The 26,536-nt window shown below is 43.3% G+C and overlaps 1 protein-coding gene across 2 annotated transcripts; it reads right to left on the bottom strand.

Moving 5' to 3' along the window:
- Positions 1 to 9,726: 9,726 nt before the first annotated feature.
- On the bottom strand, positions 9,727 to 26,501 carry XK (X-linked Kx blood group antigen, Kell and VPS13A binding protein). Of its 2 annotated transcripts, none has more exons than XM_054208619.1 (3): positions 26,166 to 26,501; positions 17,415 to 17,677; positions 9,727 to 12,205 (listed from the first exon to the last, which is right to left on the bottom strand). In XM_054208619.1, the coding sequence occupies exons 1-3, from the start codon at positions 26,408 to 26,410 to the stop codon at positions 11,379 to 11,381; spliced, it is 1,335 nt and encodes a 444-aa protein (XP_054064594.1). In that variant the 5' UTR covers positions 26,411 to 26,501; the 3' UTR covers positions 9,727 to 11,378. The 2 variants fall into 2 exon arrangements, with proteins under 2 accessions (XP_054064594.1, XP_054064602.1); XM_054208627.1 differs by having other exon boundaries at positions 26,162 to 26,377.
- Positions 26,502 to 26,536: the final 35 nt, after the last annotated feature.

Here is a 26,536-nt window from a genome sequence, read left to right as displayed (position 1 = left end):
TGAGGCAGGGAAAAAAATGCCAGTGAGACTGACAGATTCTTCTATGTCTTTGTTTTACACTATAGCCCTCAATGTAGCTCCCTGCTCCGGTAGTTCCTCCCACCGCCTTTTGCAATGATCATGAGAGACCCACGTGCTGGAGTCAAAATAATCTATGCGTGATCCGCATGCTATTGGCCATACCGGTCTTGGCTTGAGGTCAAACAGCGCTAGCACAAAACAGGCCAGAATGGCTGTGCACGGCTGTCTTATTGGAAGGAAGAGCCACCAGCAGAGATGTTCCCTGTCTAAGTACAGGTAGAAATTGTATTATATTAAGCTGGTGGTAGTTTCCAGGTAGAGCTGGAGTAAAGTTAGGATAGCACAACCTCCCATGCATAAAGGAAGAGGCCAAAATAGCCTGGCTTTGTGTGGGGCTGAGGGAGAGGAGCCCAACTTGTAGGCTTTCGGCAGGGTACCACCAGGCTTTATGATCTGCTAGCCTGGCTCTGGGACTGGAACACAACTAGCACATGGATGACTATTTCCTTCTCCCTCTGTAGCTAGACTTTTCGTCTTACAGCTTCAGCTCCACCACCTTTACACGTGCCTGTGATATGCCGGTGTAACTCCTCTCTGCCTGGAGAGAGGGACTTCGCTGTTGACCAGCAATTCTCCGCTCAAGAAAACATCTCGACAGGTGCGAGAGGGAGGGCAGTTTTCTCCTATGCCCTTACCGCGCATCGCCTAGAAACCTTTCAAGCCAGACCTAGCAAACAGAAACGTCCCCGGAGGAGCGGTAGGTGGCGGGGACCCGGTGGCCGCCCGGGGTGGGGTGGCTGGTGCTGCGGCAGCGCGGCTCGCCACTGCCACCCGCCGGGCAGCACCCACCGGCCCGGGGCGAGCAGCGGCGCCGGGACCCCGCGTCGCTCCTGGGGGTGCGGCTCGGCTGAGGCTGCCGGAGGAGACCTGCCCTTTCTGCCCCAGACCTTCCCAGCGCAGGCACCTGCCCTCGCCTCCCCTTCTCTGTCGCATCCCTGTTCAAAATCTCTTTCCTACTTCCCCCCCGCCCCCCCGCCCGACATCTCTCTTTCAGTGCTGGCGCGTCAAATCCCATTTCTAATTAGCAGCTCACGATCACAGCCTGGGAAAGGACCTCCAGAGGTCCTTTGCAAATGTAAAGACCGGACCGGAAAATTTCTGGAAAAGTAATCATTGCTTCAGAACCAGCCTCTTGGTGGCGTGTATGATGACCTGTTTGTCATTTGCTATTTACTTTGAATGGGCTTCTACATTATACAGGCTGATAATTGACCCTTGTGCAGCTCTGGCATTAAGTAGGGTCCTTTCAGTCAAGTAGTGCTATGAAATCAATTAGCCCACCTCCGTGCTTCCAAATAGGAGCCACTGGAACCGTATCACTCCCGACTCATGTTTACATCACCACTTCCACAATTAGAAGCGTGAGGTGCCTCACGGCCCGCTATAGCTGTGTGTTAGTAGCTCATGACTGAGACAGTGCTGTGCGAAGAGGAGTCCATTTAAGAACACATGACAGGAGAGGTCTGCTCGGATGGTGTTAGTGGGCTGGGCCAGGCATCGGGGAGTGAGATCTGCATGTGTCTGCACGTATTGCCTTTTGCAGCAGTCCCTGGACCGAGCCTGGCAGTGAATTGCCCGTGCTTTTGTCTGGGGAGAGACCTTGATGTTCCGCTCCCCACAGGATGCTGGTGTAGCACGCAGGGTGGTGGGCAGTGGGAAGGGACAGGGCAGGTTTTCCTTAGGTGTCGGTTTGGGCGCGTTTTCATTCGTTAGGCTACACGCAGCACTCCTAAAGACAGTGGGGAGTCTGTGAAATTTTTCTAAAAGACCTGTAAAAGCTGAGGAAGAAAACAAGCCCGCTGTCAGTAAAAGTAAGTTTACTTTTTGTATTAAATGTTAATTTACCATTCAGGGATCAGCACTTCCACGGGGAAATTTTTTAGGGGATAGCAAGTCAGAAACAAGAATGAAAGTCACTGGTGTGAAACTTAGGTAAAATATCAGCACAGCATCGATTCACTGGCCATCACAGCCTACAGTCTCTAGACAACAGCTTTTTTTTCCTATTTTCACTACAAATGCCACTTCCTCACTGTTTCCCTCAGGATCCCAGCTCCCGCTCACATGGCCCACTGCTGACTTTTGCTGCTGTGTGCTCCCTGATGGATCGGAAAAATCTATCAGCCGTGACTCATCACAAGCCTTCTGGTGCTGAAGAGAGGCAAGCTGCCTTGGGCTAGGGTTTCCCTCTTGCTCCACATCTGTCACCTGTCTCTCATCTTTGACTTGGGAAAACAATTTTTGAAAATGAGTCTGTCTTTTTACTGCATCTGCACAGTGGCTAGAGTTGGATCTGTGACTTGGCTGCCTGCGTGTTATGATACCACCCAGGGAGGCAGCCTGGGAGCACGCACACGTGCACACAAAAACCATCACTTCACGGAAGGATCTGTAATCCCAGGTCTAAGCTCAACCTGCACCGTGCCCTGATACAGCTTCATCTGTTGGCCGTCTGGGTGTTTTAGTGTCTGTGTTACAGCAGTGGAAAAAATGACATCAATGTCCTGTGGCTACGCAGCCACAGAAGCATTCCAGTATCCCCGTTCATGCACAGGAACAGCTACCCAGGTGTGAGCACCGGAGTGCCTTCGCCCTAACTCCACAGCTCTATATTACTTTACATCGCTGCAGTTTGTCTTATAAAATCCCAAATGAGTCCTGTGACAGCTTTTTGCTGATGTTTCTCTCTGCCAGTCTTCAGCACGGGGGTGACAGAGTGATCCAGTTCAGTTAGCAGACGCCTGTCCACGGCCAGACACCTGACAGATACAGCCTGTGGCTCAGTCCTGTTTGTACCGAGGATTGTTAGCTTTCAGTAATATCAGTAGGGGGAACACTGGAGGACGATGTCATGTTTAATGCACATGTCTAAGTAAGATAACACGACACAATGAACTGTGGCACTAAGGGATAGGCTTTTGCGTAAAGCCTTTGCTTAAAAGTTATCCTTCAGCTAGATTACTAAAATGTGGCTCATCCCTGTGCCAAGACTCAGCAAGAAGCCTCTATGCTGCTAAATCATATTTAAATTGCCTCTTATTATAGAATTACACTGCTCCGGCCACACAGTCACTGGATTTATATGTTCCCCTTTGCTCATTTGTCATGATGAAGCTTCTGGATTTGCCCTGATAACTTTGACACTTGTCTGAAAGTAGCTTGCGAAGCCCTACCTGCCTTAAGTTACACTCAAGAGAAGCTCGGAGGCATCCGTCCATCTCTTTGGCAAACTTAATGAAGACACAAATGACACACAACCTGGATTTTGAACTGGGATGACTTTCTTCCAGGCTGAATTACCATTGGATTGATAGCTACTGAAGCCTCCTGTTGCAAGACTGTTTACAGTACTTTATACATACACACATACCTCCCTCCTGTAATACATTTTTAGCACTTCCAGAAAAAAATGCCATTAAAAATGAAATGAAATTGAGTGGATTAGATTGGGGAATACAATTTCCACAATATTATTTATTCATTCTCATTATTGCTTTTATGAACTTTTAATACAAGGTTTGATGGCTTAATGGTATGCTGCTATTTCCATTGCTCAGGCTTTCATGGGAGTAGGGATAGGCTGGAGGTACCTCAGTTCTTTCTCAGCTGGGTTTAGAGATCCTTCCCTCACATAGTTTTCTGCCAAAGTTAAAGGAACTGTGTCCACCTCGATCAAAATCAGAGCTTTCCACTGCTAATTATAGTGACCTACGACACTTCCTTCTGTATTCTGGGACACAACCCCACCTCACTGAGACTTTTGCTGCCTGACAGGGAGGGTCTGCCAAATCATACTCCAGTCCTTTGCCAATATTTTTTTTCCCATACAAATATGCTCTTACACACTCTAAAATTGCATTTAGTTTTCTAGTACACTGGAATTTCTTGTGAATGAGTGATACGCATAAAACCATAGACAGTTTGTGTTTTTTAATTTTAGGTCTTCCATGAGTAAATCTTCCCTTTCCCTTGCCAGTTTTTTTTTTTTCTTTTTCTTTTCTTTCTTGATGAGACAACTGCTCATTTGCTGTTATACCCTGGAAAGAACAGTGATGTATGGTTTATTAAGATAGCAGCTCAAACACGTAAGCCCGTGATTGCTACAGGACAAGTGATTTATAGGTGTTTGCTAATGGATTCCTGCTTGGGGCCCTTGGTGGCTTCCATTTCATTTTGTACCAATGGCGAATTACGCTGAAGAGTCAGGTGTAATTGGCAGTTGAGTCGTTTGATAAGTTAATGGCACCACACTCTTTAGCCTTCCCTGAATTTGCCTTACTATCAATCTTTATGGCACAACATCAACATCATTACTGAGGTTCATATTTTATGGCGAGACAGAGGTAATTTTTAACTTCTTGCATTCCTTGCCTGTTCCCAACTGATAACCCATCTCCCCTGCAATGTTTTTGCTTTCCTCTTACTGGAAAGTCGTTTGGTTAATTTCCAGTGTACAAAGCCAAATCGCCATGAATAAGACTTAGCATGTGCAAGCCCTTAGGTTTCTCCAATCAATAATATTTTATCTCTCCGTAAAGAACAGACACTGATTTTTCAGGGCATCACATCTTGTCAGCTGATGAAGAAAACATGACCCAAGCAGGAACCAGCCAGCTACCACATGCTGTTACAAAGTCTCTGAGGTATTGCACAGGTCGTTGTTTTTCTTTACATGCATAAGGAAGGTGGACTCAGCTGAGCAAACTGCATCTATTGCGTCAGTGGAAATATTTCTGTTCTGACCATTAGCACGGAAATTACCTATTTGTGCTGAGATGCAGAATCAAAACCAATGTGCGTACTGCAACGCGGTGTACATAATTAAGACTATGCTGGTATTAAATGTCAAACTACAAAGAAAGATAAAATTTTAAAAAATGAAGCTATGTCTAGGTCAGGGAGACCCTCTCAGTTTCTGAGGGTGGGTACACTGCCTGGCTCTACCTGGACTCCTCTCTGGGATTTGCGCCATGCACCTGAGAGAACACCAGTGGATAAATCTTGGTGCACATGTTTCTGAGTTGCCCCATACATTTCTGTAGGTTTGCAAAGACATTTTTTTATTCTCATAAAATATTTATTTTTCTCACGTTTGGTCTTTTTTCTCCTCATTGCTTAAAAAATAAGAAGAAAAGGGAGGGTGGGGGAGGAGGCCCATCCATAATCCACAAACACAAAAACACTGGAAAATGCATCTGAGTGTTTCACTGTCCCTTGTTTCTCCATTTCTATTTAAAACAACCACCACGACGCAGCAGAGATGAAGGAAGATTAGCTTGGACACGTGCTCTAAAGAACGTAACCGGTGTTATGAGGGCCACCAACTGCAAAACTAAAGCAATGGCAAGCGCCTCCCTCGTCTGCTATCTGCTGCGTTTAATGCACATCTTACTACAACACTGATTTACAAGAACTGCAAATCCACACAAACACAATAAAATGCAACGCTGGCACCTCGCCTGTAAGGTGCTGTGCTGCTGGTTTGGTATTTAGCTCCCACTCTAGAAGCCAGATATCAATTAATCTTCACCTTGACTACTTCTGGCAGTGCTCTCCATCTGAATCCGTCCCTGATCATTTTCCTGTAAGTATCTGTGGCTGATTAAAGCTCTGTACTGACAGGGCACGTTAATCAGATGAAAAGAATACCCGATGAAAGAATTTTCAGAAGTTAATATCTGTAACGTTTATTCCCTGCCACTTTGTTTGCTCTGTCAAGATAGGAACTTAAGCAATTAAGAACATGAAGGCACAGAACATGTGCTTAAGAGGCTGTTTCTAAATCATTAAATCAGTTTTCACCTTCAGGGCCAAAATGTTACAACTATGATGTTATTCCAGAAGAATCTCAGTAAGCAACATCCAATTAATTAGCATCCATCCCCTGCTTAGATGTGTTTACCCATTAATGCCAGTCTGTGATTAGAAGCCTTTACACGCAGCAGCATTCATATCTGAATTTCACATCTGAGAGGCAAAACTTTCATCCCTGAATACAGACACCTCTTTCTGTAAAACTGAATTTCGGTGGCAAGAGATTTTCCTTATGACTGAGAAATCCAGAAGAGGATGAAACTGCTTTTCTTTTCCAGGATATGAAGTTGTTGGTTATTCAAGGGAGAGCTTCAGCAAACTTCACATTGTCATTTTCAAGCACACGCTTACCTTTCATTCCGACTTTACTTTTGGGGTGAAGCCAAGAGACCTAACAGTTTTGTTATAATCATCTTCCTTGGTCAGTAAGAATTACATGTTCTTTAACACCTCTTACTTTTCAAGTCTTCTGTCTCCAGTGAATCAAACTTACCATCTCTGCCAAATTACTATATATTCATGTTTCTGTGATAATTCCTGAGGGACTGGAGGCAGTCACCTCAACTGCGTTTTAAAATACAGGATTATATATATCCACTATGATGTTTGGCTTGCAAATATCTCAATTGAAAATCACATTTTCTTTGGTACGTAAGCCCTTCAAATAGGCAGGAAGTAATAGAGAATGGTTTATTGGTTTAGGTATTATCATTTGCTATAGGAAAAAATATAAGAACTACTGGGGAATTAAAAAAAAAATAAAATTATTTTTTTAGAAAATTAAATTACAGTTTACCAACCCCAAGTATTCACCAATTCTGAGTCAGGCTGCAAATGTCACCAGATTGGCTTGCAAATTATCAATCTTTTTAATAAAGGGTTCATTTTAATTGTCATGCATTTGTCAAGCCTAACTAAACCCTGTCTTTTATTAGACTGATTAGAAACTTACTTTAAATGAGTTGTTCTGCAATCAATGGAACAATACAGGAAGTATGATTTCCTGTAGAGTCCATACTGCATCCTTGCAACCGAAGTGACTCCTATTACCTCCCATGACTTTATGATGTCCTCCTCCTCCTCCTCTTTCCCTCTGCATCTCTTCACCCCCACAACTTTTAGTCCTTTTTCACGCTAAGGGCAAGAGGTAGCAGATATGTGGATCGCTGATGATACACGGGTTTACAACACCTAAAATGTGCCGATTGCTTGGCTTGCTAAGTGGTCAGCAAGGTCCAAGGAGATAGCTCATGCTGAAAATTTCTTATCAGTAGGATCGTTTTATCAGTTCCCATCTTTTCCCCCTGAAGGTGATAGTATTCACAAAGTTTGTATAAACTGGCTTTACTTCCTCAGATAGCTGCCCTCAGGAAAATTTAGTTTCAATGTGTCCAGTGAGTTTGATATGTTTTGAGGAGAACAGCGCTGACAGAGAAACACTGTGGTCACATATGCTTTTCCTTAAGAAACTACGTTGAAAACAGAAGTTATCAACATTGTGCCTAAATCTGAAATTTTTCATTGGGGTTTTAATCTACATTTGATTAAAAAAATATATATGCTGGATACTCATTTAAAAATCATCCTTTGAGAATAAAAACAATGTCTGTAAGAAAGAATTCATTACTTTCTATGTTTTAGGGAGTGCAGCTCTTGCTGGCAGATAGTGGCGCCCATCACTGCCAGGCCTTCTACATTCCTTTCTCACTGCTCCTCATTTAAGCCATGTGCACACATTACAATTTGTTACAATGTGTCTACTTAACACCCATATTTATAAAATGCACATATTTATAAACACTTAAATGTGCTACAAAGTTTTTATGCATTCCTGTGCCTCCACAATAGATTTTGCTGGCTATGCCTGAGGTCGGAGACAAGAACATGGTAAATGCAGAGGAGCGTGAAACAAGGGTGCAGAAAAAAGTTGAAAGACCCTGTATAAGGTAATGGTTTCTTTCTGATTCCAATGTAAACCTACTCAATATTCTCATCCTGACAATACATAATCTGTACTGATCTTGTTCTGAGACACTGGTCTCAGAAACTGCCTCCTACAAAAGCTTCTGCTGAGACCCCAGCCAGCTAAACGGCATTGGAAGCGCGACTGGTTGGAGGTAAGGAACTCCCAAATCAATCGCAGATTATTCTCCTGTCGGGTCTGCTTGAAAACATTTCTTCTCCTGTGTGGTAACAGATGACAGTATGCTGTATAACCTTTACCTTGGACTTCTGAAAGCAGAGGACTAAGAACTAATACCAACACAACTTAAGGAAGTGTTTCAACATTTTAATTTGTGTTGTTTTACAAGTATAAAAGAAAACCTATGTATCAGATCTCTTATACAGGTGAATAATCCTTACTGAGCAATCCTTTGTGTGACTCAGGACTACTCAAGTGAGTACAGTTTTTAACAGCAGCCCTGTACCCTTCCATTGAACACATACGCCTCTAACATTCATCGAGGAGAGTAAAACTACAATAAACTTGCAGCAAGAGACCAGTCGTTCGCACCCACACATCCTTTGTGGCGAATACTATCCTCTCAGTGCAGCCACTGGCTGTACTGATAACAACACTCTCTTAGACTGTCATCACCCTGATAAAAACTGCCTCTCCTAGCACTGTAGCACACTTTAGAAAAATAAGCTTGTCCTTTAAAACACTGGTCTTCAGAGAGTTTCTTTGTCTCTATGACTCCCTCTGATTCCTCCTTTCTACCAGCAATGGCAGGCAGCACAGCTGGATCAAAACATACATAGAGCAGCAGTACTCTTAGCTACTCTGCACTCCATGCTCTGGTGACATGAGGCACAGCAAAAGCAACAGCCCTCACGTTGATGGAGTGTTAAAACTGTATTTGGTTAGTCTGCACAACTAAGGCAAATCCATACGACAGTAATATAATCCATACAAATCTTTCTTCTTTTTTTTTTTTTTTTTCCTCTTATAACAGTGATTTAAATATTCAGTTCCCTCCTCATGCACTTCAGACGCCTGGTATAAAAATAGGAAGTACTATGGCACACTCTCTAAAAATATGCATACATAGTAGTCTTCATCATTGGTATGTGAAGTTAAATGGTACTCACTACCTACGTATACATAGTGGACTCCTGGCTGTGTAACTCTCCTACTGTTGACTTCACTGTAACACAAGCATTTCACTAGCTGAGGTTGTGAAGCTTCCATCGTTTCCAAATGGCAAAATGACAACTGCACCATCACTTACAGTGTCCAAAGTCTGCTTTAAGGATCTGAGAATTCTCTCTCTAGATACGAAATACTTCTACATATGAAGCCACCTTTTTATTTATCTATTTATTTTTTAAGACTAACATTTCATACCTAGGTACATCTACAGATAGGCAACCACCATAATTCCCTGATTATTGATGAGTATCCAACTATAAAGTCAGATACTTTGTTTTAGCTAAGGACACCTGAAAATTTGGCCCTATGTGCTGAACTTTGCAGGTTTGGAAGCAGGGGTTACATTCTCACTTGTTCAACCTCACTACCAAAAAAAAGATAAAACTCCGAAATACTCTTCTACATCCAAAAAAGTACAGAGAAATACTACACTGTACTTCCACATACAGAAGTGCAGAGAAATACTATAGTGTCTTCAGGGAGTCACTTCACTATTCTATGCTCCTCAGAGAGAGAAATTAGAACCGAGATGTTTCGTGTCTTCCCCAGATAGGTGAGGTACATTCCCATGGCAAGCTCAGGACAAAAATTCCCATTACTACCCACCCCAATAATTTAATGAGATCTACATACACATAGCACACAGAGATACATATTAGGCAAAGTAAAAAACATAATTCCATTATAAAACTGAAGTATGAAGACGTTTATTTACAGTGCAGTAAAGAAAAAAATAAAAGCACCTTAGCTCTTTGCAGCATTGCATGTGACATATTTCATTATAAGTGACCCAAACTTGAGACACTTCTAATACAATGATGCTGATGTCATCCCTACTGAAGAACTTCACATCCTCCATGGTGACAGGATGGAGATTAAGCTTAGGACACTAGGAGGTGCTTTGGGTTATGAGTTATTTGTTTCCACTAGCAGCCATAATGTCTAATACTCAAAAGAAATGCAAGGTGCTAAGCAAATAAAGTGCAAGAAGCTTTCACTTAATTTTTGAGAAGACAGTTGTTTTTGTGTATTTCCACTAAATTCTTGGGTATTCATCTGCTAAAGCTTTCTCAGCAACTTGTAAAACACTGAGATAGATACTTTTATTTGTGGTGATATAGTGCATAGAAGAAAAAGTCAACGACTTCCATTTATCTCTTTCTGATTTCAAGCCTGTGGTAGTTCTGAGGTAGTCAGAGGGTTTTGAACTACTGATATTAAACTAACGATAACGTATCACCGCCTCAAAAAGAAGGACTCAGTGTCTTCTGTCCCCATGTAACAAGTCACTGAGCTGCCTGGTTGGTGTACTACAAACCCCCTGACAATCAGGGTAGTGCTCATCACCTCTTAACTTCAGCCATCTAAAAGGGAGACGGATAGTCAAAACTAATTGTCAAGGCATCTGGTTAACACTGAGTAATAGGTCTCCAGAGAACGATTCGTATCACCTGCCCTTAGAGCACATTTTACAATGGGTTCAATTACTCCCTGGAGATGTGCTCTGGAGAGCACCTACATGATTAGTTCACACTATCTGCCCAACCTCTAGATATAGAAAGTGAACACCACCCTAATAGCAGAACATCACAAAGAATTAGATAAATGATGAAGTCAGAAAAACGAGCTATTTCAGAACATCACAATTAATGTGTTAAATTTAATACCCTTACTAACAAGCAGCAAATATGAAGGGTAAAACAGTGCAAAACAAATAGCCCTCTGTCCGCTCTCAGTAACAGTCACATTTCAGTATTAGTGCTGGCTAATTGTCTGTTTCTCGGTAACCCAGACTACAGTGCATTGTAGAAGTCCAATTCTAATACCACAGAGAGAAGTATTATCTTATTACACTGATTAGAGTGTAAAAAACTGCAATTTGATCAAAGCAGACCACAGCTACAGTCATTATGTATAGTCAAGGTCTATGCCCTGTTTCCATGCTAGGGTGGCATGCTATAATGACATCCTATCTGAAATAAAATGCATTTCCTTCCATCCTCAGATTTCCTGAGTAAGATGAGCATCAGGCCAGTTTTTGAAGGATGTCTCCTATAATGATTTCAAAATACGCATGTGATAATAAACCTATGTGCAAAAAACTCTGAAACAGAAGTCTCCAAACAATGATTGCTCTCCATGTACAAACGCACATCAGATACACATACTCAGACACTAAGTTTTCCACAAAGATGCGCTTGTCAGTTGTCGTGCAGCGCTGCACCTGCAAGAAAGAAATCGCATCCACAAGACACTATGTCCAATATACACAACGTTCCCAGCAGGTGATCTGCCACCTTCCAAAGGCACCTACTTGCTTCCAGTTGTATTAGGCATTGGAAGAAACACTTTGATGAGAAATCCCCTTTTGAGAATCTATTGTCTTGCTACTGCTCCGTACTTCATCAATATTTTCAGGACATATCACCTCCGCCTTGTCTGTCAGTATGGTGGATGTGGGAGGCTTGCAAATAAAGCAGAGGAACTTGAAACAGGACAGCAAACCTTCGGAAATGCTGGATGAGAAAAGCTTTTTGCATGGGTGGCAAAACTGGTAGAACACCAACATGAAGAGGACAGCCATGCAGTAACTTATCAGGAGCTGCAAGACCAACAACGGGGCGCAGACATACAGGTAGACATCAGTTTTATAGATGTACCACATCAGCAGGAGGAACGCGTTCTCGATGAATCGCAACATGTAATACACTGTCAGTCGGTACCAGTTTTGGGATTTGTTAATTAAGTCAGGATCATTGAGCTTCACCTGCACTGCCGACCAGCAGAACATGTTAATGCCAGCATACAAGAAGGTGAGAAGGCACAAGACGATGGTGGTGCCGACCCTGCTCAATGCCTTCTCTATGTTCTCGGGAAATGGGGACTTGCTTTGCCAGAAGAGAATCCATGGGTAGAAGAAAAAACCAAAGAAATTCACGAGCACAACGGGGAGAATCCAGATTTGAAGGACTGAACTGAAAAGGACCAACACTGTAACTCGCGTAGCGATCTCAAAGCTTCTCCACATGAATATGCAGAGGTAGGCAGCTGGTTTCACGCTGATGTCATAATCATCATACTTAATCTTAATAGCTAGGATGTTGCAGCGTAAGGCCCCATATACAATGGACAGGAGAGAAAGGACCATAAAAATACCTGCAAAGAGAAAACACAGATCAGGACTTTCAGCTTAGCAGAAGTTAAAGACATTGCAAGGGTAGTGCAGATGTAGTTGTCTTCATGGTACTTCTGGGGATTCCCAGCAGGGTGTAATGCCAAAAAAAAGCCATTCCTCCTATACACTTCTGGGTTTTTACACTACCCCTGCCGCCTATTCTGGTCTTGATTTATTACTTTTCCAAGTAGCTAGAAAGAAAAAAAGGCACTTAACAGTCACAGGTGTCTCTCCCTCCTCCCTCCACCCAGGGCTGTTCATGCATGTACTGTCTTTGCTAATTATACAGCTCAGTCGTAAGTGTATCCAAGTTGCTCTCAGGCTCTCGGAGTACTCCACAAGGCACCAAGATGCTACTCCCCCTCTGTACAGATGAAAAACTGCAAAAGAGAAGTTGAAATTTTGGAGTTATTTAGGCATGCAGATACCTCAGTGATTGTGAAGTTCTACGTCGAAGCAAATTGCCTAAGCTCACAGAAGAGTTCCGTGATGGAGCTCCAAATCGAAAGCCAAGGCAATTGAAACCCAGAACCATCTGCACTTTTTCTGCCTGTGTAGACAGATGTGATCACCTGTCTACATTGTATTTTCCTATACATCTATTGGCTTATACACGTACCTATATAATTTTAAAAACCTGCTTTTAAAAATGCCTTTAAATTCAGATGAACTTTCTGTATCCCTCACCTTCCCAGAATCACTCAAGTGAAAGTTGCATGGCATTTAAATCCTGCAGAAAGTAAAGGCAGAGGCCAAGTGGTTACCTGGCCTCCCCTCCAGACGCAGCAGGGGCAAAGCTTTTCTGGCCCTGGAGGAGGGCGTCTTGTCTTGGTACATTAAGTAGGTACTGATGTATAAGAACCCTGGATGCATAGAATAAGCATTCATAGAGAAGTACCTTAGGCACAGCATAGGAATATGCCATAGAGAAATGCTAACTGCCCACGGTTTTGTTAGCATTTGCAGCCTTTCTTCACAATTTTTACCAATACGCTGAATAGCTGATTTAGGGGACTAATTTTTGGCACCTCCAATCAGTACTTTTCATTTCAATCTTAGCACTTTATCCATGCAAGGAACTCTTCAAATGCAAATTAGTTAAGCACAGTAAAAATGACTCAGTTGTTTTCTTTCAACGAAACTAACCAAGCTAGCTGGTCGTGCTTCAGGGCACTATATTGCATCAGATAAAACAAAATACTCAGAGCTGGGAGTTCTTGATTATGTCAATTACTGTTGCAATGCTTAGCAACCAGTGCTTTCTGGAGCCTTCAATTAGTTTATGTGTCAATATCCTACAAATGGACTGGATTCCCTGCTTTCCTATAGCTATTTAGCCATGACTGTAAGGGTTTTTTTTGTTTGGTTGGTTCTTTTTCCCCTAATGGAAGTTACTAATTTCTGAGCATGATTTTGAAAGAAACGAGTGTATTTTATGATCTCTAACAACTTTCTAACAGGATTTTCTCTATCATTTTAGCTAACCTCTCTCACACCCCAATCCCCAAACACCTCTGAATTCCTTTACAAATGAATTAATTAATCCTTTATATCTAAATTTCCAATAGCACTCAGTAAGCTGAAAAACATTTGCCATTTTATATGGTAATTTTTACATGCCAGTTTGGTGGTGCGTATATTCTCTGGAAATGGTTATGTATTTGCTTGTTTAACACTTATATTTTTAATGTGTGTTTTTAAACTTCTTTCTTAAAGCACTGTACTTGATCTGAGACTTTTTAAACATTGTATCTCCGAAAACATTGGCTGAAAGCAGAAGAGCAAGTGAGTGCAGTCAAGAATACCACTTGATATCCTATGGCTCTTTACAAAATCTTTCCTGTAGTTTTGAGCTGGCTCTAGAGCTGTGAAAGAACAAATAACTTCCATCAGCTAATGAAGGAAAAGAACATTCTCAGAGTCAAGGAAACAAAAAACCCTACTCACTGGGGACAGGGTGCTGCTATCCTGGAACTCTGCTTGCTTTCTGCTTTGATAGGCTTAGACATTCATCTTATTATCCAATTTCATTTTAAGAATTCTATATTAATCTCAAACTTGTCTTAAAAACTCAAGCCTTCAAAAGAGGTACTCCTCCATTGATGGAAGAGGATCTTCTGCATTCAATATTGCACACTGACAACAGGCCCTTTTTCAAGGGCAAGAGGCCAAGTCATACATCGCCCACCTCCAACTAGCTGGTTTTGTAATTAATGCTAACTCAGGTCTTTTTGGCACCCCCTGGCCTTGTGCTCTACCAGGTGGAGAAGTACCAGGTGGTCCTACCTAACTGAAGAGGTCTGGATAGCTGCCCAACAGCGTGTAAGTGGACCAGAGCCTGATGTTGGCCACCTCTTCCAACCAAGGTTAGAGCTGGTTCTAAGGCAACGCATGATACTGGCAGATGCTGAAGCATTTAGTACAGGGCGAAGCCCAAATGGACAAGAGAGACCTCAGTGTCTGTTCTAGGAGTGGCAATTACAAAGTCAGACTGGGCATTTCATACCGTAACAGGTTATAAACTTCTTCCCAGTTACACTGTAACCGAAGAAAGAGCTGAATGGCTAGCACTAGGACTCAGATTAGGCTATTACATGTGGGTTTCCAATGTTGCATTTCATCCAGCAACATTTCATTTAGCATTTCATGCTAAACAGTCACTGAAGCTTCATGTCTTTCATCACTAACCTAGAGGCTTTGTCTCCTGCTTTTGCAACTCTTTAGTTCTCTTGACCTTACACTCTTGGCAGACAGTAAAATGACAGTTTTGGAGAATGCCAGACACTGGCAAGAATCCGATCATCCAGAAGAAAACATCCAGAGAAATTAATGAATGCCACGAAATACAGAAAACAGATGCAGCATGGATCTGGTTGACAAAGGGCTAGGCAAGGATACACACTCTTTCCAGAACTGTTCACTTCAATACTGGAAGCAATAACGAGTTTCAAACAGATCTGAAAGGGACAAACCATGCTATGTAGCATGATGGCAAACAGCTTTACGTTCACAGGTGACACTGACCTCATTACCATGGACCAAGCAGAATTTACAAAGAACAACAGACAGGGTAGCGTAGGAATCCAGAAAAATAAGAGACTGATGTGGAGACAAAACAAAAAGAACATGGAAATAAAAATACAAGAAAAGAGTGATAATTATGACAGAGACAAATGGAAAAGAGTGTGCAGTTTGGAGGACCAGTGTCAAAGAACAGGTAGGTTGAAGAGATCTGAAGTGTGGAATAGCCGTACTAGCTGTTAAATTACTTTGATGATGCTGCAAGATCAAAAGGTTGAAGTCCTGTCCCTATACATGTGATTCCCCATGTACACACAACAAACAAGCTGAAACTGCATTCTGCATCATTCCTGTTTATTCTGGAGGCTGAATAATACTGGTGGACAAAAGGTATTACTGCAGAAATAAGCGGGCTAAAGAGACTGCAGAAAGTTTCAGTATTTCAGAATATAAGTACACACAAGAGGAATATGGTTAGGACTCTTGTTTTTCTGATAAATGAACTCTAATAGATATTGCCATTGTTCCTAAATCACTGATTAAAGAAAAAAGCCAAAACCTTTTTTTTTCCTTTTGATTTCTATGTTTTCAGAATTGCACCTGTTATGCAGATGGCCTCTGGGAGACACGAGACAACTACTGCATTTGCTGGTGGGGGGTTCACTGCACTCCCTGGTGAGCCAGTTTATCTCTGGTTGTTTAACTTCACCCGCAGAACGTCACTTACCAGTCTGTGAGTCAGAATTTACCTCGGCAGTGACTGATAAAAGTCAGAATTAATAGGGAGTTACAAACCGTTATTAAATTTGCAATTCACTGATCATCTGGAATACAGCGCTTCTCCTTGGCAATCATGACCAGTAAGGTCAACACGAGTAATACAAGAAATACAATAAAAAGGTGACCTTTCTCAAGCAAATGCCATCTGCAGCAAGGTGACTGGAAATTTTGCTAATTGCACTGCTCAGCAAAGGATTCAGCTGCTTTGTTCGCATCCCATGTCACAAATGCCATGGGTATTCAAAGCGCCTACCTTGGCCGTGAAGTACTCACGAACTGTCAGGAACAATGTCTTTCAAGTAACTACTGCTATGACCTTCAACGAGTACTTTTGTATAAAGACCTTAACCTTTTGTAATATCCTTATGTGCTGACTTGCCCTTTGGCATGCTAAAGTTTTCCATTCCCTGAGTTGAGGGGAGAACACTGACGTTATTATAAAGGCTTCTCCAAAAAAAACCAATCTTAGTTCCTTACCTTGGTACACTGCCAACCAAGGCACCAGAAATGAAGAAAGCATTCAGATTCCTACAGTGTCACCCCAGCCTCAGCCTGCCTGGCTGTGAAGCTGGTAAAAATCCCTGGCCTCTCAGGGCCTTGGAGATATAACAAAAGCTATTGGGTATTTCAGTGGAAACACACCTCTAGTTCACACAGGTGCCAAAGTCCTTAAACCAAAAAGCTGGTGTCCTATGACCGGCTGGAGTAGGTTCTTCATTTAGCAGCCAGCCAGCAAATCAAGACTTTTTTTTCAAGGAGCTAGAGCATATCATGGAGCAAAATGCAGAGTCCCACGGTAAAGAGGGATGTGTCCTGGTAAGTCCATGTGGTGTATCACTGCTTGGTGAAGGCTTAACAGCTTGTGTCCAGAGATGAGATGGCCACATTTGCATACCACCTTATTGAGTCCTGCCTTTTGATTCCAAATTCAGAGTCTGGTACAAGTAAAGACAGTTCACGTCTTCGGTCCATATTTGAAACTGCATTCCTAAAAGAATGCAGTTCTTCTTTAGTGCAGCATGGCAAAATATGCTCTGCACTGTACCCCAAGGAATTTTCCAGAAAGTTTGCTCAAAAACCCAAATGGAACAGAGGCAAATTTTTTTTTCCCTCTTCCTTAGTCTGTCCAGCTGCCTCCCTCTCATACCATAATGGCCACTTATCAAATTAATGTTTTTATAGCAACCCAAGCAGCTACAGGAAGCGTCATAGTCTAAAACATGATGGTATAGATAAACTTGAGAGCAACATCACCATCAAAAGCTGTCAGAGAGATGAAACCCATTGTTAATATGTTTGGTTCTCGTCCAGGGCAGCTAAATCTGACTGCTGACCCTTCTCCTCTCCCTCCCACCAAAACATGGAGGTGATAACAACAGCTCTACCTACTTCTGGCAGCCGTGATCTCCTGCTGCAGGACACAGATGTAGAGCTGGAGCGTGAGCTGGGGTGCTGAGCCCAGGAATGCCTGGATCACAGATGCCCTGCTGAACGCAGACCTGTGCGTACACAGCTTGCCTTCAGCCTGACCCACTTCCTTCTCAATTTCTTCCGAGTACCCATCCTTGGGCATCTGCCTCTTCTTCGTGATGCTGACATAGGGCTCTTCAACTCTACCAGCACGGAAGTAAATGTAAAAGACTTCCACACACCTACAAGCAAATCAGTAAATACAATAACAGGGAAAAAAAAAAAGAAAGAAAAGCATAGGTCTTCCCACTCCTTAGTATTTTAAGTCATCACATACTAAATTATTTGTTCACAGATCAAAGCCTGTATGTTTTCTCCTCTTGGTAAATTTGGAATGTGACATATTTCACCCTTTAAAACACAAACTACATGTGACTAGAGGGCAAGAATCTGGCAGTGCCCTTTGGGCTGCTTGTAGTACTCAGACACAGGAGGCGGTTTAGTTGTTTCCTATGAACAGCCCTTGCTCGCTGCTGTCCTATTAAAGTCCTTAAATTACTCATCCACTACAATGTTCATAGGCTTTCAGCTCAGGACCCAAGTTGGAAGAGTTTCTTTGATTCTCACATCTTTCTCTTGAAATCTGTACATCTGTGACAGGGCAATAAAACCTGCTCTCATACCTTTGCCTTAAACAAACAACATCAAGGCATCGGAGAGCATCTCAGGGTACGAGCGGACTCAAACAGCTGGACTCTAATCCTTGCTTTACCAAGCAACGGTCCCAAAACACAAATAAGAAGCCCTAGCAGCAATAACAAGAACAAGCAGTTTAGAGCCTCACAACTCTGAATATTAACATTTTTTAAAAAGACAGAGAAATAGGAGCTTTACCCCTTATGTTTGCTTACGTTTATTGCGTTGTTTAACGAATATTCAACACAATCTTGCAAAAATATTCTAAATAAGAAGATGCAGAGTTTCCAGTTACTACAGTTCTTTGTACTTTAAACAGAGTCAAACCAAACCCTCTTGCTTATGTAGGTCTAACTTACCACAGAGTAACTTCCAAAGGAAAAAGTGGTGTCAGAACATACATTTCTATTCATAAGTTACATATTGTTGTAATACACGCTGCCTCTACCCATGCACAGAGAATAATCCACACATTTGGGAGGGTACGGAAAAGGATTAAAGGAGTTGACAGCGGCAAATGCTGTAGCAACGAAGACAAGTTTTCTCCTTGAGTGTTAAAGAAGATAATATAGCCTCAGACATATTTATGAAAGGAAAGTTTCTAAAAATTCCTTCCAATGCCTATTTTCAGTTTGCCAAAAAATTTAGAAAAACTATTCTAAGAGACTTGCTTGAGTATCAAGGTGTCAAGGGTGTGACTGGGCATCAAGCAGGACCCAAAACACAAAGGGGAGCAGTCAACCTTTTCTGGGAAGTAATACCAAGCAAGGATCTACTGAGGTACAGATGAAGTCACAAGCTGAAAGGGAAGGAAGAGAGAGGAAAAAAATACTATTTCTGTCACATTGCATAAGGGACCTAAAAATACAGGGCCTGCTGTGGAGGAGTCCACATACAGCAGGACCATAAAGGATAAATAGCATTGACTACTGAAAAATAAAATCCCCAAAAGCCCAAATCCAGTGCAGACACAACTTGTTTTCTCTTTTATGTCTAACACTGGTACAGGCTTCAAGAAGAAAAACAATTGTAGCGTGAGCAACAGGACTGGTGAGGGCTGGCTTCCAGCCCAGAGAGAAGCTCAGGGAAGAGAAACCCCCACTGCAAGGACGATGTGTGGCACCAGCTCTGGTCACATCTCCTCCTGTGGCCCGACACGCACGGTATCTTCTTCTTGTTTAGGTATCATGCTCTGATGAGGACTGAGCTGTCTCCTTTCCTTCTGTAGTGCCTGCTGGGGTTCAGCTCCTCCACCTGGTTGCCTCTGTGGGTAATACTCGCGGGAATGCAGCATTTCCAAGTCTCTGACAGGTCAGATTTGGCCAGTAAGTTTTTGTAATGTACAAATAAGGCTTATCTTCTATTTAAAGTTATCTCACGATCACAAAGCACGCAACTATGCTTGTCTGAGACTTTGAATTCCCATTTCCTTCTCAGCTTGATTTTTTTTCAACAATTGCCAAGTCAGAGTCTAACAGAGCCTTTTAGCACAAAGCTCACACACCAAACCGTAAAGCAGCACTGACAGAAATGCAAATAAAAGCATACTGACTTTTGTTTTAATAAACTCGATTTCATTTTTTCCCCTAACGGGACTACTAGCAAATTTCACTTTCTCTAGATGGAGAGAAGTTTTAGGATCCTGTAGTACTATTCTTGATTCACTAGGCTTCAGCTACTATTATCGCTAAAGCTATTTGAAGTGCCTGGTGTGCTGGAGGCTCCATTCACAGTGGTGACTTTCTATTTTCCCCTTGTTAATCTTTTCAGTCCCTGCCAGCTTTGTTCCATGTGAAAGAATCCACACAGCCAAAAATAAAGTGTGAAAAATTAATAAAGCACAACAGCCTATGAAGTTAACAGAGATTTTGAAAGCAACAAATTGATTTTATTCCAAAAGAAAGATCCCAGAACATTTTTGTCTCGCTTAGTATTCATAGCCATCTATTCATCATGAGCTAAGGGCAAGTCTGAAGCTATTACGGAAAATGAGATCTCGGCATCAGCCTCTGAACCCTTGCCGTGTGTGATTAGAAGCAGGTATAATCTAGGGACCCATCGAACAGATATGTAGTAATCTCATAAAAGAGATTATAAGATTCATAAACTACTAACTATAGGAAATATTATAATCAACAAGATGTTGGATTTTGGAGCAAGCATTTGATTTGTATTTATTAGCTAGGTATTAAGTAGCAGTATATTGTTTGTAATGGGAAATTTTATGTCCATATAGAAAAGCAAACGCAATGTGAAATGAATGGTCTGATGAGCAAACCTTAGGGCCAAAGGGGACTGACCAGTAAAACAGAGCAATAAAAATGGTATGTACAAGCACTCAGATGACATCAGTAATGATGCCCATCTTCTTCTGAGCCCTGCCCATCCCATGCAAGAGTGTCTCTGGAGATCATGCTTTCTGGGGCCAATAACAAATGTACTCAGTGCTCTAGTTGATGCCACTGCCCAAGCAACAGCTTCTAACAGGAGCAGACCGGCAGCTGATACACTAGAAAGAAAGACCACCAATCTAAATGTTTAAGTCATAAATTATAAGAGAGGCATAGACACTTGAAGAATCAATTCACGTCACGTACCTGTGCTGTGTTACAACTTTGTCTATGAAGTGCATTCAGAAAGGTTGTCTTTAAATGAACTGGCTTGCTCTTTTTTAGTATGAAACACAACTAAAAGACAATGCAAGAAGATGACTGCAAGCCAGTTTTCCTCCAGAGTTACAAACTCCATTACAGAACAAGGAATTCCCCAGAAGCCCTGGTTGCTCACTGCTCATTCCTGCTCTGCTCTGGAAGAACAGGACTGGGAGATCCCAATTTATGCACAATCCACCTCCTGCAATGCAGTGATGTTTAGGGCCCTTTCCACAGATCCTCATACGGCATCAACAGCAGAAGGCAGGCAGCTGGCTGGTTTCACTGCACGTAAAGCAATGACAGTTGCAGTACGGGCTCTGAAGGAACTAAAATTACTTTGAAGAAAAAAAGCGTTAGATCTACTCTCTACAGTGAAAGTTAAAAGGTAAGAAAAAGATGGTGCTGCTTTCTCCCCTGCTGCCAAATCTTGTCAGAGAGAAGAGCTATACTTTTTCAAGAATCCTGATGGTGCCTACAAAGAGTGATTCAGCAGCAACACATTAGTCTTCTACACAGTCAGTAGGAGGAATAATCCTATCCTTATACGCCTGGCGAGAGCAAGCATCTCATTCCCTCTCTTAATCATGGATGTGTGGGATTTAAACACAGGCAAAATAATGGTGGTGTGAAGAGGGATCAGGCAATGAAAACAGGGAACTTCCCACAGCCACCAAGCACTCCAAGTGCAAACGTCTATTCGAGAGACCTATCCACACATGCTCACTGCAAACGTAAAAGCAGGTTTCTCTAATGACTCAATTTTGACTAATTCCTTTTCTTTAGAGAAGTGTGCAAAAGACTTATCAGTCCTGCAGATTTACTTACCTGTGTCAGACAAAGATTTGTTCCTCACTCACTGTTCTACCTTCCATCTGCACTGACTTTCTGTTCATCGCATCTTGGACACCTAACACATCTGCTCAAGAATAAAGTAAAAAAAAAAAAAAGCCTGAAGAGGGTCTAGGCATATTCTTCCCATCTGGAAAAGAGGGAGATGCATCAACAGTTGTAAAGCTTAGAGCTAGCAGAATCTCCTACAGTAAGGTCTGCCAAATAAAGTCCTACAAGGAAGAGTGGTTTTTAGACCTACTCTATTCTGAACTATAAAGCAGGTCACTGGGAACGAGAGATTACCCACGAGAGACAATGCTTCTGCACAATGGGACTGAAGCATTATCTGCACCATTAGAGCTTATTAGATTTCAAACTGCAGAGTTAGGTGCCCAAAACATTAATTACTCTGATAATTTCAGCCTATAGTTGTTTTGCTTTGGAATATTTTTTGTTGTTGTTGTTTGGTTTTTCCGGGGGTTTGGGGCTTTTTGTTTCTTTTTTTACTTCCTGCAGCTCACGGAATCTAACTGACTGTAACAGCAGCTCCTCTGGCAGTTTGATGCAAACTTCCTACTGCATCTGCTTATCTGCTTTGCTGCTGTCTACACATGTAATTGTTTCTCCTTATGCCTTGAGAAACAAAGCCCAATCCCATTAAGAAAAAAAAAAAAAGACTATTGTTGCTATCCTTGCCCCATTAAAATATGAGGAAATCAGATATTAGTGTTATATATAGGGGCCTATTATATTGGCTTTCGATTTTTTTCCCCACAAGAGAGGATCATCATCCTGCAGACAGAGTCATCTCCTAATTGCATATTCCTTGTAAGGAAGAACCTGTAGGCTGGCATTCAGCTAACAAAGCACTAGGGACAGTAGTTTCAAAGACACCAGCAGTCACTTAGCTTTCCTCTCCATGAAGCTGGTATCAGAAGGAAGCACCGCCAAGTTCACGCCAGTCCCTCCTGGATACGCCACTTCAGTAAATCAGATAGTAAGGAAGCACCGCATCCAGCAGACGCACGGTACAATACCCTGCTTGTGACTGTAAGCCCTGACTGTTTAAATCAGTTTGTTGGAAATGTGCACTCTTCACTTCAGCTCCTGGCCTATTCAAGGCTTGCAGAATAGAAGAGAGCAAGCAGGTTAACAGGGGTTTCTCTGGCACCCTCCACGAAGAGCTGTTTGCATTTTGAACAAGTCCCTAAGTGCAGAGCAGCACACTAGCAAAAATACATCTAGTTATTGTTTATTGGAATTGTAGCAGCACCAACAACCTCAAGACAACGGCGGCGCTACAGGTGCCGTCCAACTGAACAGGGAACAAAGAGACAGCCCTTGGCTCAGGAGCTGCCGATAACAAGCCAAAAAGCTCATCACGGTCTTTTCTAAAGAAAAGAAAAACGTATTAAATCTCTCATTGACAATGGCTATCATTTTAAGTTATTTTTTTTATGTAATAATTTACATTATGTGATAAATGAATCTCCTTTAAAAAAAAAAAAAAGTATCCAAATATATTTTCTAAGCATCCAGACAAATTAGTGTGCTCACAAGGAGTGGCACTGACCTGAAATGCTGCAGGAATCACCTGTGGTGCCCAGAAACCTGCAGTCACTTTCTTCCAGCCAACTCTCTAAAGAGTCTCCGGCATGCCTACATCCTGAGGATCAGAGCCAGGTCACCCAGGAGGGTAGGATTTCTACTCTACAAATTGCTCCAAATATATAGAGAAACTCTTCAGGAGTGGGAGAAGGAATTTTAAAAAAGGGTGCATTAACAGTACTCTCCCAGTACAGCAAAAGTCCTCTCCAGGAAAAGGGATGCTTCCTAATTTTAGTGCTTCCAGTGGCAGCAGCAGGACAGCGAGTGCCTCCCGAACAGGAGGAGCGTGGGTGTTTTGGGAAGGTGGTGGTATGCAAGAAGGTTTTGTAAGGGAATGTACTTTTTTCACCCCTGTCACACAGAGGATTAGAAATAGGCTGGATCATTCGGCTTGCAAAGCTAAATACCCTCCTTCTCTGCCAAGATGTTTTCAAACCATTCCCCAAAATTCAAACTTAACTTCTTAAAGGAAAAAGAAAGTGGATAAAAATGTCTGACTTTTAAGATGATGAAGAGAACTCACGCAATGTACATGGGCTGTCGGTAAAGCAGCGCACAGATAGTACTGGAGTCTGAACTATCCTGTATCACGTCACAAACCCAACAGAGATGGATAAAAAGTTAGTGTTAGCTTTTTTTAAAGCCAGCCGAAGCAGGCTGCCCTCTGTTGAAGCATGCCATCTCACACAGCCTAAAGGCTCTCCAACATTTCATTCCAATGCCGCAAGCAGACAGACAGACCCTAGGGCGGCTCTACTGTCCCTGTGTCCTCCTTGACCTAATCTGTGCCAGTGAGATGTAAGAGAGACCGAATGCGGGGGACGGAGGGAAGCTTCCTGCTGGGGAAGCAGAGACTGACAGCAGCAGGACTCTCTGATGCAAAGGAGCAGTGGTTTGCCTAAAAGGATGGGATGCCGACTCGTGCGTGTTCCAGTCCACCCAGGACAGAAAGCCTCCTGTGCAAAGTAGGGAAAGGGTAAGGTATTTTATCTGCTGAAAACACTTCAACTTCTACAGAGCAGATCTACACCTGATGGGAAGCAAATGGTTTCCTCTTCCGACAGATACAACAATGTTTAGTAGCAGTGGATAGGGAGACAAGGAAAAGGAAAAAAAAAGAAAAAAGACCTTTAATGTCTATCTCAGACTTTGCCTTCACACACTTCCGTACTGTATCCTACAAATAGACACATTTCCCTGAATCTAAAGAGAGGTTGTTTTCTATGAATTTTTTCCTCTTAATTTGTAGAGCCCTTCCAGCCTTTAGAAAGAAGTAAGTTTTTCAGACGGCATGAACGTAATACCCTCTTTTATAATTATAATTCCAGTTATCCTGGGTCTAGAGAGAAGTTCACATGCATCACTTCGTACTGCCTAAATGATGCCGTGGGGACTGTGGCACAGGCATGCTGCAACGCTTCCAGAACATCTTCAGACCTCCTGGAAATGCCAAGTCTGTACATCTTTGAGAAAGGCAGAAGCTGGCGACAGACTCCTATGCTGCGGTATCATGGAGAGGAGAGGAGAGGAGAAGGCTTCCGCGTGCCCACTCGTTTTACAGCAGCGACTGCGGCTGGGAGCTCGCCAACACAGCAGAAAGTGTGTTCTGCACAAAATGAGACTTGTGTTGTAAAAAACAGATAAACTTGATGTTGAGTAAGAAAGAGAAAGTGAAATCATGCTTGGTGGTTAAGGTCAAAGTAGAAGTCTATGTCTCTTCCAGATAATTAGAAAGAAAATCCTCTAATTTGTTGTTGTTGCTCACATCCTTTGTTTGCTTCTTCACACCTTTCAGCTTTACACAACATTCTTTCCTTGTCTGACCTCAAGAAATTGATTTAGAATGACAAAAGTCATGAACATGGTTTGTATTTTGCTAGCTGCTTTGCCTTTGGTTCCACTCTTATTTTCCAAAGAACGTGGACATATTTTGTTCTCAGCTTTTAGAAAATGAGAGCTCTTGAAGAACTTCACTGTTAAGCTGTAAGTTAAACAACAAAATAAAATCCAGCCATGGTTATAGAGGAATTCAATGATTTTGAAATGTAAGATGTTTTGTAACACCCAAACTGTTCTACCCTTATTAGTGTGAACAAATATTCCTTTTCCGCATTGTCCAGGAATTTCAAGAAGTTGGGGATACTTCTCCTAGCCTTTACTACGGAGATGCTGTATTTAATTCCCTTTCTTTTTAAGGAAGAGATTTGAACGTAAATTTGAAACGAAAGCCCCCAGCAAATATTTTGTCATGGGGTTGAGGCACCTCTGTAACTTTTCATCTGTGTGCTTGTTTTTCCTAAGGACATTTTCAGTCAGAAGTTGAACTGAAGCTGACAAAAATCTCCAAAGCAATTTGGGGCAAGAAGCTCACTTGCGGCAAGAAGAGCCCGGCCGAAAGCACTGGTAGTATTTCCAAGATGCACAGATGGGATGAGCACTATGGCTGTTTCAAACTGAGCGAAGGCTTCCTTTCTCTCTTGGAAGTAACCTCAGAGTAACGCGTTGTGGACAAACCAGCCGCGCACAGCCACAGCCATCTCCAAAGAGCCGCTCGGGTAGCAAGCAAGGGCAGCACACGGTGCCGGGGAGGGGGAGCGGGCTCTGCACCCCCCCCGGCCAGGGCCGCACCTGCCCCTCAGGAGGGGCTTCACCCACCTCCTCCATCGCCCGGCGCCCGCTGAGGGCCGGGCGGCGCCGCTCCCCTGGCTGCGGGGACCTCTACGAAGGAAGTCATCCCTCCCGCCCCTCCAGAAACGCGACCGGGGAGGATCTGACCGCGGCCAACACCGGTGCGGAGCCGCCGCCACCGCCGCCGCCCGGGAGCGGCGCACAGAGAGGCCGGGGCTGCTCCGGGCGCCCGGTGCGACCCCCCGGAGGCGGGAAGGGGGAGCGGGAAGGGGGAGCGGGAGGGGACGTGGGGGGGGGGGGGTAACTCACCGACCTGACGATGGGCCCGAGCTGCAGGAGGTGCAGCAGCAGCACCAGCGGGCGGTCGCGGCTGACATCGCGGTGGATGAAGACCAGGCTGAGCTGCACCAGCGCGCAGGGCAGGAGAGCGAAGAGCAGCGTCAGCCACTGCCACATGCGGTCCCCCGCCGCCCGGTACGCCCCGCTCAGGCACAGGGCGGCCGCCGTCTCGGCCACGAAGAGGACGAGGGAGACGAGGACGGAGCCCGGGAATTTCATCGCCGACACCCACCCGCGGGCTGGGGAGGGGGGAACGCGTTTTCGCCGCAGCCTCCTCACGCCCCGGCCCGGCCCGGCGCGGCCCGCCCAACAGCCGCGCTGAGGCGCGGTGCGGCCCGGCGGCCG

Source organism: Rissa tridactyla, chromosome 1 (genome assembly GCF_028500815.1).
Source record: "Rissa tridactyla isolate bRisTri1 chromosome 1, bRisTri1.patW.cur.20221130, whole genome shotgun sequence".
In the NCBI taxonomy this organism is placed as follows: Eukaryota; Metazoa; Chordata; class Aves; order Charadriiformes; family Laridae; genus Rissa; species Rissa tridactyla.
This window is presented reverse-complemented; position numbering and strand designations above follow the sequence as displayed.